At 31.9% G+C, this 19006-nt stretch overlaps 1 protein-coding gene across 3 annotated transcripts in view; it reads right to left on the reverse strand.

The window, feature by feature from the left end:
- Positions 1 to 19006, reverse strand: part of PCDH15 (protocadherin related 15) — an 822425-nt gene that overhangs the window by 113488 nt on the left and 689931 nt on the right. For all 3 annotated transcript variants that reach the window (XR_013995038.1, XM_081075408.1, XM_081075407.1), the window contains exons 23-24: positions 10605 to 10745; positions 8790 to 8902 (exon numbers count right to left, since the gene is read on the reverse strand). Coding sequence is in view for 2 of the 3 variants with exons in the window: in XM_081075408.1 (XP_080931534.1) it covers positions 8790 to 8902; positions 10605 to 10745 (254 nt within the window). In the remaining variant the exon portion in view is untranslated. The remainder of the gene's footprint in view (positions 1 to 8789; positions 8903 to 10604; positions 10746 to 19006) is intronic.

Genomic DNA, 19006 nt, shown 5'->3' on the forward strand with positions numbered 1-19006 from the left:
TGCAGAGTTCTGTTTCCCAATAAGCCCAACTGTTGTCAAAATACCGTCTAATAATTGGGAGAAAAGCATTCTTTATCACATTTGTCTTAACCAAAGAGTTTAGCTCAGTTTCAATTGAAGGGTAGATAAAATGAGTTTAACTCAGTTTTCAATTGAATTTTGCTAACCCAAAATACAACAGTAGGAGTTTAGGACATGCCAACCCGAAATATGCCACTTTAGTATATTGATTATTTTGATTGGTGGGCACTTAAAACTGGCAAATTAAGGGAGAAGCTTTCTCTAAACTCTCCTTATGTATCCAAAGACAGATCCTCCAAAAGAAACTCAATTGTCATAGATCCTCTCCCTAGGAATTTCATGAACCAGCAAAGTTTGACTCGTATCACAGAAGAGGAGACTAGCAGTGGACACCATGCCCATACAAACTTTATCACAAACTATCATATCTCCCATCTATTCCCCTAAGGGCCCATTTATCTTTCCTCAAAATAATTTACTTTCTCTAAAAGGCTTGCATCTCCCTCCCCTACACCTATTAAGATGGTTTTTAATCGTGAGTTTTAAAGCCACCTCTTTGGGTTACTCATTTTCCCTGGATTATATATGTATATTCCAAGCTAATAAACCTGTTTTTTTAAATCTGTTTTTTATTATAGAGGTCTCAGCTAAGAACTCAGAAAGGTACAGTGAAAATTATTTTTCCTCCCCTATACAATCATACTACTTAAAAGAGGGAGTAATGCTAAAATTGGTGAAGACTCAGAGCAGAATGACTAGAAAATAATTTAAAATAACAGATATAATAATAATAATCTCAGCATAAGAACTGACTTTACAACTTTCACAACTATCCAAAGATTAAGGAGCAAATTCCTCACAACTGTTAAGTTTTTATAAAAGAACCTAATCAACTTTGTGGCAAGAATATTAGAGAAATTAAGTATTAAATTATTATGCTGACTAAATGCTTTGTATGGTCTATTTCATCCATTATATGATATAACTTTGAGAACAAAGTTTTTATGAATAATATTAGCCTATTTTTTCTCTACTAATGAAACTCAAACTGAGGAAAATGGTTTAAGTTAAAATATGAGCTTGTATAAAAATATAGAGAAATCTCTTAATTGCCTGAATGATAATAACTTGACATTTATGTTTATTTATGTGAAGGAGGGGCTAATACTTGAATTTACTTATTGCAAAAAAATAAAGTTGAAGCCACATGGATATGATTGGGAGAAGGGAGGGGTGTTTCAACAACAAAGGAGAAAGAGAACACCATTAATTCTTGTAGAAATTTGTTTCAAGAAGAGAAAGGAGAGAAAAAATAAAACAAATAATGATCTGGGCATACAAACTCTAAGTAGCTAAAATTACTGATATACCCTTGTTTGTTAAAAAAAAAACAAAAAACTGAAGGAACCAAATAAAACACTAATAATGCATTGAAATACAAATTTGTTACAATTTTGAAATTTTGGATTGTGTGTATGTTTCTAAATAATATGAATGTTGTTTACCATTATGCAAATAGTATACAGTCTGAAGAGTTACGTACTTTTCAAAAGTTTTAAGAAAAACTGTTTCCTGAAAAATGTAGATGTTCATCTAATGACAAATAGATGAAGCAGATGATATCTTGATCCTCCATTTAACCTACTTAAAAAACTCAAGTAAAGATTGGTTTGAAGAGAACATGAAATTAACAAAACAAGTCTGATTCAACTATTACAACTGCGATAGGGACCAAGGAGAATCAAGTGCATACTTTTCTTAAGAATTACTGTAATTATGGCCATTATAAAAATAAACGTATATCTGTCTGTGGCAAATTGCTTCCCCATTATGACATTGCTCTTACTCTGAAAAATAACCTGAAGCCAGCCCATCAGGAAACAACTTCATTTCACCAGATATGAGAAGAGAAAGAAATCAAATATTTTCCTACACATATATAATATCCCAATATTATAAATTATAAACAAGAAAAATAACGTTAGATAATTCTCTAATCTTGACAAGCTAAATTATTTCACTTAATATTTAGGGTGGTCTTTGTAAAATCCTTGAATCATTTTACAAGTTTCATTATTTCCTTTTCAAAGAATCATTAGCAGAAAGTAAAATTTTAAATATGAAAACAGGCATAGCAATTATGTATGCTAAATGACGGTTTGGTTTTCTGTTGTATTTTTACTTTTACATTGGTCAGCTAACCTACTAATTATTTGTCATCAAAAACTTAGGTGGCAATCCAAAAGGTGTATCCTTTAGTAAATATGAAAGTGTTTACTCTGATGTTTATTATAATTTTAGGAAAAGATAATGTCCTGTCTATTGCTCTATCCTAGCAACTGAACAATTACCAACAGCTCAACATTTAACTGTTTTTAATTTTATAAAAAGAATAATGGATTTCATTTCTCTGTCTAGGTAGAACTGGTACAATGGAAAAATGTTTTGTCAAACAGTAAATGTCACCTCTCGAATCTTTTTGGTGGTTTCTACAAAGCTATCTCATAACTAATTTACACTCTGACATGTTTTCTTTTTCAATTTATTTTACTTTTGTGATGAAAACAATTAGACTTCTTATGAAAATGGAAAAGTAATTAATTATAATCAAAGAGCCAAACTTTAGCTTGAAGCTCTCAGAAATATTTAGTTTAGAATATGTTATAGTAACACTTGATAAGTTGAAATCATTTGAAATAAAACATCCAAAAATATTCATCTGAGATTTGCTTTGAATTCAAAAAAAAAAGTAACAATTATCTTATTATTTTAAAAAAATGCATTTTATTTCCCCAATACATACTTAAGAAAAAAAAATGTTTCTGTACTATTACACCATTAGTCTATGTACCCAATATTGTATATTCTCAATGGAAACAATCTTATTTAAGAATGCCTATAGCAATTAAAATCTATAACATTTCTAAAATTACACAGTTGATGTGTAATTCTTCACAACCCCATTTTTCTTTTTTCCTCAGTAATAGAGGTAGAACTTGGACATAGCTGACTAGCAAGAAACAGCAATTCTCTGTCTTTTCATAGCCAAGTGTGGACATTTGCCTGGACTACAAGATGAAATGTGAGATAATATAAAATTTGCAACTTCCATCTCACTTGGTTCAGAAAATCTCTGGATGTGGATTCCTGCCCCTTTTCCCATTCCATGGACTGAAATGACAATGATTGAAATCATTTTGAAACAAAATGCTAAAGATGCAAGGCTCTAAATTGGCCTGGGTCCATGAATGACAGCATGGAATAACAGCATGCAGAAGAGCTAAAAGCCATGTGAAACATTCGTTTTAGACTGGCATGTGAGTCAACCATACGTGTTTCTTTGTTCTGTAAACAATAGAAATTTAAGGGTTTCATATTACAGCAGCCTAATCTACCCTACCTAATCATTTTATTCAGAGATTTAAATATTTAATGACTGGCCATTCCAGAAATAAGATAAAATAATTGGGTCCAGGGATGGGGTCAGGTTAAGAATAACAGTTAAACATTTTTAAATAAATGAATAAATTCTAAAATAAATGAACCTCTCTTTAATAACGTCATTTGTTGAAAACTGGACTTTCCTAAGGAATGCAAAATAGTCAAAAATGAAATGAAGACATTCCTGAGATATAAAAAAACAAACAAACCTGATCTCATAATGATATTGGATTACTGCTTTCCATTTATAAACCATGAATATCCTCCTCCCACACCCTACAAAGAACAGAAATCTTGCATATAATGTTGTGTGCCCTAAAATATGATCACATGAAGCAAAAGATTTTCCCCCAGGAGCAATTTTGTAGAGGAGGTAAAATTTTACCGGTTCTTTACAGGTTTATGGCTAGACCTAAGTATTAAACTGACATAAGACAGATTAAGAGGAGAAAACATCCATATTTATATATATTTTACATGACATGGGGCCCTCATGAGGAAATGAAGACCCAAAGAAATTATAGAACCTACATGCTTTCATACTAAGTTGAAGAAAGAGAGGCAGTTGCAGGAAGTAACTGAACTATGTAGAAAGGCTAAAAGGGAGGTGAATATTATTTTAACAAGGCCTGTTTGTATAGAATTCTTTTGGCTTTGACTCCCATTAAAGAATGTTTTTTTCCTCCCTGGTACAGTAAGGACATCTTTCACATGGGGATGTTTATCTCCTGTTTTCAGGAAGAAAAAGGAAGATTATTAGAATGCTCTTTTTGCATCTGTTATTTTTAACTGCTTTTAGTTTACAATAATCCTTATGCCAAAGTGGAATAATTAGGCATAAGGCAAAGTGGAATAATTGAATCCTTCAATTCTGAAACAATGGATCATCCTGATAAACAGGGATTAATAATGTGGTTTGGGATCTCTGGAAGATACGTGAATCCAGCTGATACAGTAAATGAACTTGAAAAAAAGGAAAAAAATATATATATACATATATATATATATATATATGAGAGGGAAAGAGACATATGAAGTTAAGGAAGGACACTGTGTTGATTATCATAGCAATTGGAACAGCATAATTATTTTGCCAAAGCTAATAGTTGAACACATAAAAAGAAAATGCCATGTAAGAATAAAAATATGTTATCATTAACATTGTTTGAAAAATGACAAACTGGGAAATATTGCAATATTAATGAGAAAAGTTTTTAAAATGATTAATATATTGTGGGATTATTTGTTTCATACTAATAAAATGTTGACCAGCTATGTTAGTTGAAACAGTACTAGCTAGCATGGTAGATAACTCACTAAATCTCTTGCTCACATAACAGTTTACTGAGGACATTCCTAGTTAGGTAGCTAATCTTCAAGCTGTGATTCAGATGCCTAAGCTCTTTTTATATTGTATTTCTGCAATTGTCAACATATGGCTCCCAAGGTATCCTGGGTATTATTTTGCCACTTCACTTATCCAACAGGGGAAAAGTTTAAGTCAGGCCAGGAAATGATGCAGACCATATTGCTCTACATTTTATTGGCCAGAATTCAGTCACATAGCTCGATCTAGCAAATGAGGATAGGAAATGTAGTCTAGCTCTATGCCCAAGAGGAAGAGGGAAAGATTTGTGAGTACGGTTGGAGGTAAACAGAAACTCTCAGCCACTTACTTCTCTAAAAATCTACAAAAGCACAATGTTTAATAAATGATAAAAAGATGGTTGATGAAGATAAACATCAGCCTTAGTTTTGGTTTTGTTTTCATAGGTTACTCCATGTTTTAGGTCAAATTTAAGCATAAATAAATATTTAAATTCAGCTATTTCTGTTTATTAAAAAAGTATTACATTCCACTGATATTTAATACGTGTTTTTTTATCATCCAAATTTCTGGGTGCCTTATAGAAAACCAAACAATCCTGTTCAGTACTCAAGTACTACTGAATCCCTTATGGCAAGTGTATTGATTCTCAATGTAGGGTTTTCTTTAGAAACTAGGATGCGAGGAGATTTTCAGATTGCCTTTATGTGTCAGAATAAGAAATGGACTAGGATAGAGAAGGCATTATTTGCAATTATTAGAAATGTTCTTTTGGAAGGCCAAAAATTCTGGAAGGCCAAAAATTCTTCTATATTGCTTATGTGACTGCTTTTAACCTAGAACCAAAAACTTGGCTAGCTATTTCTTCTCTAAGTTAACAACCTCATTAATAGAATTTATTTGCAGTTAGTAGTTCTGTGCAGAGAAAGAAATGGTAAATTATTCATTAAAAAAATATTTTAAAAGGTGACATTAAATAGACAATTAAAAAAAAAAAAGAAAGCTACACAGGTGATACCCTGTGCTTTAATGCCACAATGTTTTAGCTAGAAAAGTGAATGAGCAATGTGATGGAGAAGTCTGAAGGCATATTTCTATTAATAAGGAAATGAGCTCCAAATAAAAGTCCAAAGAAAAGGGACACAATTTGTTGAGTTTATTTAAAGGGAAAATGTGATATACCATCTTTTTCCTTCTCTTGGGACTTCCAAGGAATGACTAGACATGGGGTGAGGAGTTTTTGAGAATAAAGATGGGTATTTTAGTGGTCTGAAACTGTGAGGGATTTTTGTACCCACCTCAAATAGTAAGTAAATTTTTTGTGAGCATCTGCTAGATAAGCTAGTGAGAAACACCATAAGTAAGTTTACTTTCATCTTGATACTTGAGAAGACCAAAATGAACACATTCGAAGAAGTTCTTAAACAGCAGAAAACTGTATGCTCCATAGTATACAGAATGGGAGTCCATAAATTACCATTTCAACAAAAGAGTAAAAATTGGTAATAATAGATATAATACAGAAAATGGCCTATAAACAGACTGGCCAAGAATTCTTATCGTTTTAAATAAATCTTATTTACATCTCAATGTTTTACATATGTGTTATGTAAAATTTTCTGGTATTTATATTACACAATTTAGTGCTTATTTAGTAGATATTGTAATGATAGCATTTTATGGAAGGAGAACACTACTCGGTGGGGTGCAGTGAATGTTCCCAGACGCATCACATACCAGTACTTTCTCCCTCAGTTTCTTAGCCCCTGGTCTAGCTGAAAAGTTTTAGGTAGTTCTTAGAAATAATCAGGGTAATGGAATCCAAATTCCAGAATATGATAAAGTGTTCTATTGTATGAAATCTTCATTTTTCTTGATCCTCAGTTAGTATCCTCGTGTAACTTCCAATTTGTCTCTAGATAGACTAAACTACTAAAAAAAATGGAATTCACTACGTTCTCATATTTTCCTTATTTATACTTGTGTATATGCTGAGTCTTTGGTATGGAACCCCCTTCCTCATTTCTGTGGAGTGGCTAAACTCTACTTTCCTTCAAGATACAGCTAAAAACTATGCCAATCATGTTCAGACATAGTTAAGTGTATCTCCAACATGCTTCTTCAGTATCTATTATTATTTTTTTTTACAGTGTATTGTATTTTTCATATAGTTCTTTGTTTCCACCCATGGTTGAAAACCTCTGGAACGCAATATCTAGCTGTCTTTTAATGCTATATCCAGAATAAGTAAATCATAAACATACAGCATATAGTGAGTCTCCTTCACATGTTTGTCGGAAAACTACCTCCTGTGGGTCCTAACTTACTATTAATAAAAGTACATTAAAGTTTTAATTGGAGATAAAAAAATGAAACAATTATGAAAGAAAATCCTATGCTTTCAGGAAAGCGTTATAAATCTTTCTATCACTTATATCGAATGATGAAGCCATTATGAAATATAGTAATTTTAATTTCATTAATTTTCAATAAATTCTTCACTTCCTAAAGAGACCCACATATACCACATCCACACCCACACCCACGCATTTGGGACTGAATTGTGTCCCCTAAAATTCATATGTTGAAGCCCTAACCTTCAGTGGGCTGATATCTGGAGATGGGGCCTTTGGAAAGTAATTAGGTTTAGATGGGGCCAGACAGTGGAGACTTTATCTGGCTACTTGTGCCCTTACAAGCAGAAGGCAGCCATCTGTAAGCCAGGAAGAGAGTCCTCACCAGAACCTGATCATGCTGGAACCCTGATCTCAGACTTCTAGTCTCCAGAACTGAGAAAACAAATGTCTGCTGTTTATAACTCCCAATCTGTGATATTTTGTTATGGCAGCCTGAACTAAGACAGTGTACAAATTAACTCTATAGCTATAACACATTATTATATATATATATATATATATATATATATATATATATATATATATATACACATATATATATGTATATATGTGTATATATATATACACACATATATAAATAATATATATTAATAATATATAATAACACATTATTATATATATATATTATTATAACACATTATATATAATACATAAACACACACATAATCTTCCTGTCACTGATTTTTAATTTTTTTAAAATTTTAATTGAATTTTTAAAAATCACAGTTTGCATTCAATATTGCATTAGTTTCAGGTGTACTGAATAGTGGTTAGACATTTATATAACTTAAGAATTGATTACCTGATAAGTCGAGTGCCTACCTGTCACTATATATATTTATTACAATAGTATTGACTATATTCCCAATTCTGTAGTTTATATCCACATGACTATTTTGCAACTATCAATTTGTATTTATTAATCTCTTCGCCTTTTCCAGCCAGCCCTCCAAACACCCTCCCATCAGTTTGGCAACCATCAGTTTCTCCTCTGTATCTATTAGTCTTTGTCTGTTTTGTTTTTCTGTTTTCATGGTATTTGTCTTTCTCAGTCTGACTTACTTCACTTAGCATAATATGCTCTTTATCCGCCTATGTTGCCACTAATTTTAAGATTTTATTCTTTTTTAAGGATAAGTAATAGTCCATTGAACATACGCACTGTATCTTCTTTATCCAGTTGTGATATTTTTTAAAATATTACTTCAGATACATGTCAAAATTGGATAATATAGAGCATCTGACAGTGAGAAGAAACTAAATGTATACTTCTCATCATTGAGATCATTATTCAGCTGCATTTTGGGCACCAAAACATAATGTGGAACTTTTCAACGCTTGCTTCAATTATTTTTAAAATATCCATTATTCATCAAAGCATTACTAAACTGATTTTTTTTAACTAAATTGTCATTTTTACTAGATTAACTTTGAAAATAAATACAACATTATGTTAATTTAGAAAAAAGGTTAAACTAGAATCAGAAGTCCGTTTCATTGATAAATTCTTATAACATCAATTTTTAGAGACCAAAGCTAAACAAAAACCTTTATGAATTACAAAACCAGGAAGGAATCAATACCTATATTCCTCTTGTGTGAAGCGTGGGATTTCTCCAGGATGTAAGACAAGGATTTTCACCACAGCACTGCTGGACATCACAGGCTCACCATCATCAAAAGCAATGACCACCAACTTAAAGAGTGATAAAAATTCATGTTAAAGATTATTAACAATAAAGCATCATTTTACTATGTATGTTTTTATAATCTTTGGACTGCCTGGTTCCAGGAGGGGGCGCACTACATACCTGGTAGCAGATATTGCATTGGAGTGTGGTACATATATTTTCATTTAATCTTCACAATAATTCTGCCAGGTAGATGCTATTATTTTCATTTATTAGATGAGAAAATTCAAAGAAATTGAGTTACTGACTCTCTGATAAAAAACTATCAGTAAAATAGGGATATAATACTGAATCTCTCCAATGATAAACTCTATTCTCTTCCACAATTCCACTGGTGCCTCCAGTGAAAAGAAGTGTCATTATATGCACCAACATTTATTTAAAAAGTGTTAAATTCAGTCATATCTATTGCAAAAAACTAAGTGGCTTCCTTATAAAAGGAAATTAATTTTTCAAGTGAATTAACTATCTGCAGAAAGACTCTGGAGGATAAAATTGGAAGTCTTCATACTTTAACACACTTTGATACACATGCTCTTAAAAACAATTGCAACATATAAAACACAGTTCATACTACATAGCAAAAATTGTTCAAATAATGCAAACTAAGTCCTAAGATGTGGTAGCTGTGTATTATTTATTACTAAAATAGCTTTTATGATTTATAATTTCCTTGATAACCTATTTTATGTCAAGAATTCTAATGTTTCTTTTAAGAAATGTTAAATATTTTAGAAACTATGTGTTTCTCTGGAATATTATTTTGGAAGCTGCAGGTTACTCATCTAAACTAATTCAACCTAAAGCATGGAACCATAACCGAGGATCATCCTGAGGGCCACAATTTACCTTTGGTTTACAATTCTACAAGGAGGACAATTATTCCAAACAGTGATAAAATTATGTGAGACATAGTACTCATTGATATTCAGAAGGGTAACTGGTGAAGGTAATTAAATTACCCAATATAGGATCAAAGGCTAAATTCACAGTGACAAAACTTTTTATAAGTAACTATAGAAAATGGAAATGCTCAAACATTTAACAGATATATTATTTATGATAACAGGGACCATTAGTATTATGTCAATATTTTCACAAGTACAACAAATCATAAGTACTTAAACTAGTTCTAGCAATTCTACTTGTGAATACTTCTCTTAAGGAAAAATTTCGGTCAAGTGGCAAATGATATTTGCACAAGAAGCAAGAAGTTTATGAAAGCAAAGACTATTAAAACAAAAAATTGGAAACAGCCTAATTATCTGATAATAAGATGTTAGACAAAAAACAAACAAAAAAAACAGAATAATATATTTACACAATAGACCATCAAACAGCAATTAAAAAATAGCATTAATAACATTTATTGGCATATGTAATATATTGTTTAAAAAGCAGTATGAATATGATCATGTTATTTTAAAATATATATTTGTATACGTGTATTTGCTTAGGATGTCATCATAAGAAAAGAGATTTAAATGGTAAATTCTAGCTATCTCCAAAATGTGAAATATCAAGTTATTATTTTGCTTTTTACTCAACTGTATTTTCTAAGTTCCATGCAGCAAAATATATATTGTTTGAAATTTTAAAAGATTAAAAGGAAGAAAAAAATGAAAGAGGTACAGTCATCTGTTAAACTAAACTCTCAATCAAAAGTTAAACATCAAATAAACAATGTTAGGAAAATACTGCACTGACCTTAAAAATTGTAGTAGGTTCTTCATTAAGATTGACTCTAGTTATTACTGTTCCAGAATCTTCTTCTACATCAAAAATAGTGGCAGGATAAGGAGACTGAACATCATCTACTCTATACCTCACGCGACTTGCAGGTAATCCCTAAAATGAAAATTTATAACATTAATTAATCTTCACAACATAATAACAAAGTGTAGTGATTATGTTAACTGATTTGTAAAATGCATGGCCTTTTAGAGGTAAAAAAAATCATATTTCACCCTTTCATACATTCGGTATGGAATGTAGCAGAATCTATTTTTTAGGATATAAAACTGAAAGTAACAAAGGAACAAGACAAATAAAAAAACAAAAATTCATAGACACACATAACAGTTTAGTCGTTACCAGAGGGTAAGGGGTAGGGGAGATGGTAGAAGAGGGTAAAGGAGGTCAAATATATGGTTATGGAAGGACAACTGACTCTAGGTGGTGAGCATACAACGCGATATATAAATGATATATCATAGAATTGTATACTTGAAACCTGTGCAATTTTACTAACCATCATCACGTCAATAAATTTAATTCAACATATATATTTAAAAAGAGAAAAATAAATCTTTATTTCTTTAGGATAACTCAATCTGAATATATGAAGCAGTTTTACTATGTGTTATCTTAAATTATTTATGTGAAAGAATAAATTAATGGTTGCCTTGACCATCTGCTCTTCCAATTCCCTTTGATTTTATAAATCTCACCTTCTGCCCTAAACACCATGTCTGCTTAATATTTAATCTGAAACAGTTATAATTTATTTTATTTTATTACACTTATTTGAACTCTGTGACACTCAGAGAGTAATAAAGTGTGGAGGATTGTGGTAAAGTGGAGGAATGGGTATGGAAGTAGAGGAAATAAAAAATATTCACCATCTGCTCTGTGATGTTTACCATGCTCATTTTTTTAATAAATAAATTAAGCCTCACAACAATCCTTTAGAATAACATTACTACTGATGATGATAATGATAATAGTAAAATAATGATAGCAAACATCTGTTGAATACTCATTATACGCAAGAACCTTACTAAAGATGATACATGTATATTCTGCCACTCATTGTTTAGTTCATGAACTTGAGGCTTACTGAAGCTTAAATAATGTTGAGGTATTCCAGATATAATCCAAGATAAGTTGAAATATCAAACAAAAATATTTTTAAAGAAAGAAATTAATACTTGATAATTTTAAAAAGGAGACTATAATGAGGACAGTTAAAATTTGTTGGATGCCCTCACTTATATTAGAGTTTAGATTGGTTATGTTTTGAATTATATAAGGTGACATTAGGGTGGGCACTATAATCTTTTCTGTGCTTAATGCCTGTACATATTTTAAGCCAGTCCCAGGATTCAAGTAAAAAAACTGAGGCACAGAGACAGTATGTGGTAGAGCTAGTTGGACTTCAAACCTAGACAATATATTACACCACTGAACTCTTGAGAGAAGAACACCTCTATTTGGCATTCTGATGAACAAGTAAGGACACTGCCCCCATAAGCTGTTGATTCGGTTGGAATTAGTGATACTTTGATGTAAGAATGGTTCTGAGAACATTGTTCTTTATATTGTTGATCTTCTTCTTTACTGTGCTTGAATGCAATTTGTTGTTCATGTTGGTTCCTTGAATCACATTTGGCTATAGGACCCACATGTTAGCCTTCAGGACTTGTCTCATTCCCTAATTATTATCTGTAACTCCATTTTTTTTTGTCCATACATTACACATTCCCATTGATCACTACCTCCTTGAACATTTGCTTTATTTACCTTTTTTTACTCTTCTGCCTTTCCTTCTTCCTATCTGTCTGCTCTGTCTTCAAATGCTTTGCTTGTTCCTGCTCCTCCTGGAGTATTCCAAGGTTCTGCCACAGGCCCTTCAATCTTTCCCAGCTCTACTCAAAGCCTCTAAAACCTTTTCTAGTCTCATCCCTTTAAATACCTTCTATTTATTCATAACTCCAAAGTTTACATTTCTGGCTAAACTCTTATCATTTAAACTCCAAAATAGTACACACAGTTATAGACCTGTTTTCAACATAGACCTGTTTTCAACTCAAAATACCCCAAACTAGAATGTGGATTTCCTCTCTCAAACTTGTGCCTCTATCACTGTAGGTCAACGGCTCCACCTTTTACCAAGTTTGTCTTTCTCAAAGCCTAGAGGTGATCATTGATCCCTTCTCTTTCTCTCACACTCCACAACCAAATTATCATCAAGTCCTGCCAATTTCTCAATAAAATCATGTCCTAATGTATTTCTAGCTCACTTTTCATATCCTCCCCCCACCCATAGTATCACCCCTTATCTGCAATTCAACTTTCTGCAGTTATGATTACCTTCAGTCAACCAAAATCTGGAAAACCAAATCTCATACTATATATCGAATATCACATAAAACAAAACAAAACAAAAAAACAAAAAACAAAACAAAACAAACAAACAAACAAACAAAAAACACTAAACAATTTCAAAAATTTTGCTCTATATATTTGGCCACTATGAAGAGGCATTATCAAATAAAACAGAAATAATTAACCAAGACATAAACATTAATTAAATAGGAAAGTGATTAAATCATCTGCAGAGAAACTATTTTTAGCAGGCAGTGAGGGCAGAGATGGAGTTTCCTATCATTCTTCCTCTTGAAGTCTTTTGAAAGGTAAATACGAGTTTTTTCTTTAAAATTTTATGGAAAATGAGGATTTGTGAGCGCATAGCATAATGACTTTTTTGAAGCCTCTTCATTTATCATGACAGCTATTTCCACAAATCCAGCCGACCTCATCTGTCGGAGCAAGTGTTACTTCAGATAACCATGATTTTAAAAGACTAATGAGGTGGTGGTACAGCAATTTTTCTTAATGTCAACTTGCATTCACCAAAACATCCTTTGATATTTTTCCTGAATTTTCAAATTAGTGATACACTCTTTTTTAGAGAAATATATTTCCCTAAACAAAATGTTCAAAATGGAACCATGATATCACTGGAAGCTTAATCATTAAAAGGTTGCTAAAAACCTTGACTTGACATCAGATATGACAATTGAAATTAACCATAATTTTGAACAAATCCCAAAAGACTTTTTGTTTGCCATTAGACAAAATGTATTTGAATTATCTAAAAAAACAACAAAAAAAATAAAACTAGTGTTATAGAACTAAATCATAAGACATTTATTTCATATATGACATATTTTTAAAAAGAAATTTAAAAACTGTTCAAAATATTTGCAATTAATTATTTTATAAGTTATGTATTCCCTAATTCCCATTTTGCTCATATATTTTATAGTACCAGCGTTAATTCTAGGTAAGACTCATTTTATGTGAGATACATTCATTCATCCGTTCATTCATTTAACACATTTGCTGACTGGAAACTGCTGAGTTCTGAAGAGTACAAAATGAATAAATTCACAGTGGAGTGGGAAAGATAGAGTTCATCTCACATCCCCTCTTTCCTGATTTTCATTAAAAATAATTCAACTATATTGGCTTTATAAAACAAAAAGCTCACTCTTAGCTCAGCACTTTTCCATTTGTCGTTCACTCTGACTAAAACATTCCTGCATGGCTAGTTCCTTCTAACATTCAGGTCTCAAATGACACCTCCACTGTATATATCCATCTACGTACCACTGTGAGTCAATATTAGTTTCTTTTTTTATAGTATGTTCTTTATCGCAATTCATGTGATGTATTCATTTGTTTATGGGTTTGCATCTCTGTTCATTGACTGTGAGCTACTATGAACCGGTGATTTTGTTTTTTTGTTTTTTTGGGGGCTTGCTATTTAAGAAGTCAATAATTTGTTAAGTGAATGCTTAAAATATAACACGATCAATGATTACCATATGTGTTTCCTGAGCTGCTAGGATGCACAATTCTTGGTGGCATCATTTACATGGTTATAATGGGGTTTGTTATGTGCATTATTCCCCCTATAGTTGAAAATGTACACAACTCAGGTTCCTATTTGCAGTAACTACACATACATTTTTTGAGAGCAGAAAGGATGTAAGGATGACATCAGTGAGTTTTATTAAAGGAAGAGGCTTCACAAAAGAGATAATAATAGAACCTATGAAAACATAGTTCTGAAAATGTTGAAGATTGGTGGAGAATAAATATTGTTTCAAAAAGATTCCTGAGTACAGTATTGGAGAAATGAAACCATCCATCATTATGAAATTTATTCTTTTCCTCTTCCTCCTCTCTTTCCCCCTCCCCCCTTCCTTCCTTTTTTTCCTGGGTTGGCTGAATGTAAAACACTACCTATATCTTCCCTACTCTCAGCTTCTGTCCTTACATTCTGTGTTACTTCCTATTATTGTTAACACATTCTGATGCTAAACCATCCTTTAAAATGATGACACAATCCTGTGGATCTTTCTAATAAATGAATCCTCACATGATCTATATTAATAAAATATAGATGATATTTTCTTATACTAACTACACTGCACAATATATTAAATCTTAGTTACACAGTGGGTTAAGTTGTTGAACGATACTGAAATTTCTGAGAAATATTTTTGGTGATTGCAAGAATCGTAGCTACAAAGGTAAGGTCTATGTGGTTTAGAGAACCTCTAAAAATTTACTTAACTCAGAATGTGGTTAAATTGTTGGCAATTTTTTTTTTTAAACAGCAATATCTATTTGTTATACATACCCACTCATAACTATTCATATTCATCTCTCAAGATGATAGGCAATGGTGAGAAAGAAATGCTTCTGTACTTATGGGCCTCATATTTAGTCAGATGGGGAAGATAAAAGATACACTGATAAACACGATAATCCACTAACATTTCTGATAAAGCTATAAAGGAGAAGCATGGGTGTACTAAATAAAGGTGCTGGAACCAGAGTATAGATCTTCAAATTTATAGTCAAGTGGACTTTAAACCCATGTAGACATTTACATATGAAAATGTCATGTGCCTTAAAATGTTTGGATTTATAGAGAGTGTGACAATTGTTTTATATTTGGGGCAGAACTGGTATATCATTTGAGTATTAAATGGACAAACTAAAATTTAATTTATGTGTCAAGATTTTGAACACTGTGTTTTAAACTCTGGGAGACAAAAGTAGACATATAACATTATTAAGTGACATAAAGAAGCTTACTTAAACAAAATATCTTGCAAAATTTTTGGTAAGAAGTTTATTAAAATATGCACATATCATTTTGGGAGGATTGTAAAGACCCTATTAGCATGGAATTTTCATGAAAACTTTATTCTCAAATTTTATAATGTGATAGGTGACACAAAAGTTACTTCATGCGTCCAATGCACTGATGTCCTAAAGTTCACAAACAATGATACAAGCACTGTTCCAAACCAGAGACAAAGTTAGGCATGTTTGCTACTGCCCCGAAAGCAAGATTAAGGAGGAGGAAATATTAACTAAAATCCATTGGCCTGACATTAGGTAAGTGTTTTCATTCTTCATTAAATTCAAGCACCAATCCAACAAAGTGGTCTTATTATTCTCATATGGAAATGAGGTTTAAAGAAATTTAGTAACTTCTTTTTGCAACTTAAAGGATTGTGTGTGTACAATATTATTTTTCCTAGTTAAATACAAACACCAACACTAGTGACATTAGTCAACAGCTTTAAGGGACTAGGGGGATGTTTGCCAACTCTAATAGCTTCCAGAAAGGACATGATTTATGACATCTATTAAATGAATTAATTGGTTAGTTCATGTATTAGGCTTCTTTCCAAATATAATTTGGGATAGTATGTGACTTATTTAAATATTGTGTGGTTTCCAAAATGTGAATAGCATCATTTCAACTTTGTGATGTTCTCTTATCTCCTAAAACTGATATGTGTAAAACTCAGTAAATATTAGTAAGAGACAATATTGCTGGAATAGTAATTTATTCAGTATATATAGTAATATTGTGATATGCTAATATTCTGAGTCTGGAAAGTTTTCTAGATGATGGGAACATAGCAGACAAAAAATATCCTGTCATGATGATGCTTACATTAGGTTTTTTTTTTTTTTAAGCCAAAAAGTAACATATTTCTATACAATAACAAGGTGGGTGTAACTATTAAAACAGAATAAATGTAAATTTATTACAAAAAGATAACCTTGAGATTTCAATTATTTATTTTTTTTACTATTCAGTACATTTTACTTTTGATTTCCATTTGTATAGTGAGTGTTAAACACAGTATGTTTTGACTTAATGATGGTGAGAATGTAATTAATTACATTACAGTTAATTGGAGTTCTGTATGAAAGATGTTCTAATCTTGCAAACATATGGAATTTCAATGAGATTATAATGGACCAAAAATAATAAATTCTTAATATCAGGGGATATCTTGATTTAGTCTTTTTTCTTAAATACATAATTACCAAGAAATTACCTACTCAGATCCATGTAATTTTCTTCATAATAATGTCAATCACATTATGTCTGGAAATACTAAACCTATTATTATCATTACTTGCAAACATTAAGTAATTTGTTTCCAAGTACACAAAGATTTTTCTTCCTGATGTGGTTTCCAAAATTCTTTCTCCTGACATCTTTGAAAGCAACTAATCTGATTTATTTTGTAACAGCATAATTCACCAAAGCTCCCAAATATAAATTAGCATCAGGGAGTACTATAGTTTGGTTGCTTTTTGCACTCATAAGACTTAGTCATTGTTGTTGTTATTTTTTTTTTTTTTTTTTTTTTTTTTCCCAGCGAATTTAACTCAGTGGCATGGTATCCTTAAAAGAGACTAGGAAAAACTGCAGATCCAACTCTCTATGTAACCACTGAGATCAAATGCTTTTCTTTCTTTTTCTCCTCAATCCTGTTTTTTAACACCTAAAGTTCCTATTGTATTTCAAAAACAGAGTGGGCCAACTCTCTTATAGAGAAGTTCCTTATGCAATATGTAACTGGTTTAATATACTGCCTGCATATAATTCAGTTTCCACAGACATTACATTAACATAACTATGAACGATCTTAAGAAATATTTGCTTTAAGATTATTTACCACTAACTCTTTTTGGAAATACGTTTTTCAAAGGCTAACATAATTCAATCCCCTAACGACATCAAATAACAACATGTTCCTATAAAATTTCTTCATTTAGCTATGTTTTTTAAAAATGTATAAAGATAACAGAGGGCACACATTCAACTTCCCTCATCATAACTAACTTATAAAACTAAAAATAGCAATGAATCTGAGCTAGTGTCAGTAGTTAGTGACCCTGTCCCCTCTGCCTAAAACCCTCCCATTTTTCTGAGGATGAAACAAGACAGAGTGACACTGTCTTCATGGCCACTGTACTCCATAAGCTCTGACTCATTTACCCCTCCAGCCTTCAGACAAACTGCCTCCTTTTGGTTTTCAAAACTCAGTTTTCTTCCTCCTCCTTGAGGTCCTCAATTCTTTTGCCATTGCACTTTGCCTTGGAAACATCTCCTTATCTTTCAGATCTCAGCTCTGAGTCTTTCTTCCGTGAACTTCCTTGCCTTAAAAGACAAAATCAGACTCCCTCTTCTCTGGTTTAACAGCACCCTAAGGATTTATTTCTTAGAGCTTTTCACAGTTTGTTATTTTTATTTATGTGATTGATTTTTGACTAATTGCAACCTCTTTATGTTTGAAATTCTAAGGCAGGAAACATGAATATTTTAATCCTTAATACTTAATGTAGTACCCTTAACTGATATCGGAGATGCACACATGTAATACATATTGAGAGCTTTTTATTCTGTTTGGACCACAGGGGCAGAGATTCAAGTTAAATAGAATCCATAATTTATGGAACATTGTCATCAATGGATCTTGCTAGGCATATTTACTCCTCATTTCTTATCTTAATTTATCCTCACTCACTCCTACCTCCTTTTCCATCACAGGCAAACATTTGAATGCATTTAACGAGTATCTTTCAACTGGATTGCTGTGGTATGTTGCATTATTTTTAATAAATATCCATTCTGTTTTCCTCTATTTCCCAAAGATTTGGGGCTTGGCCATGTGACTTGCTTTGGTCAGTGGAATGTGAGGGACTCTGACACACAACCAGAAGTTTTACAGGTGATCCTGTGCTTAGGCAAGTGCTCTTTTGATCCCATATTCACTGTGTGAAGAGCAGGCCTGATTAGCCATGTGTCCCTGAAGAAGGATGCGTGTAGAGTAGACATGAGCTCAACCTTCAGCCTGAAGCCAAGGCCTGCCTACCCAGCTGCTTCAGAGGCCCTTGATTACAAATATAAATCTGTGTTATAATGAACTAGTGATGTTTTGGTATTGTTTACTATGCATCATTTGAGTAGGAAAACATAATTGATGCTACTGTGTGCA

The sequence above is a fragment of the Rhinolophus hipposideros genome (genome assembly GCF_964194185.1).
Source record: "Rhinolophus hipposideros genome assembly, chromosome: 15".
Classification (NCBI taxonomy): Eukaryota; Metazoa; Chordata; class Mammalia; order Chiroptera; family Rhinolophidae; genus Rhinolophus; species Rhinolophus hipposideros.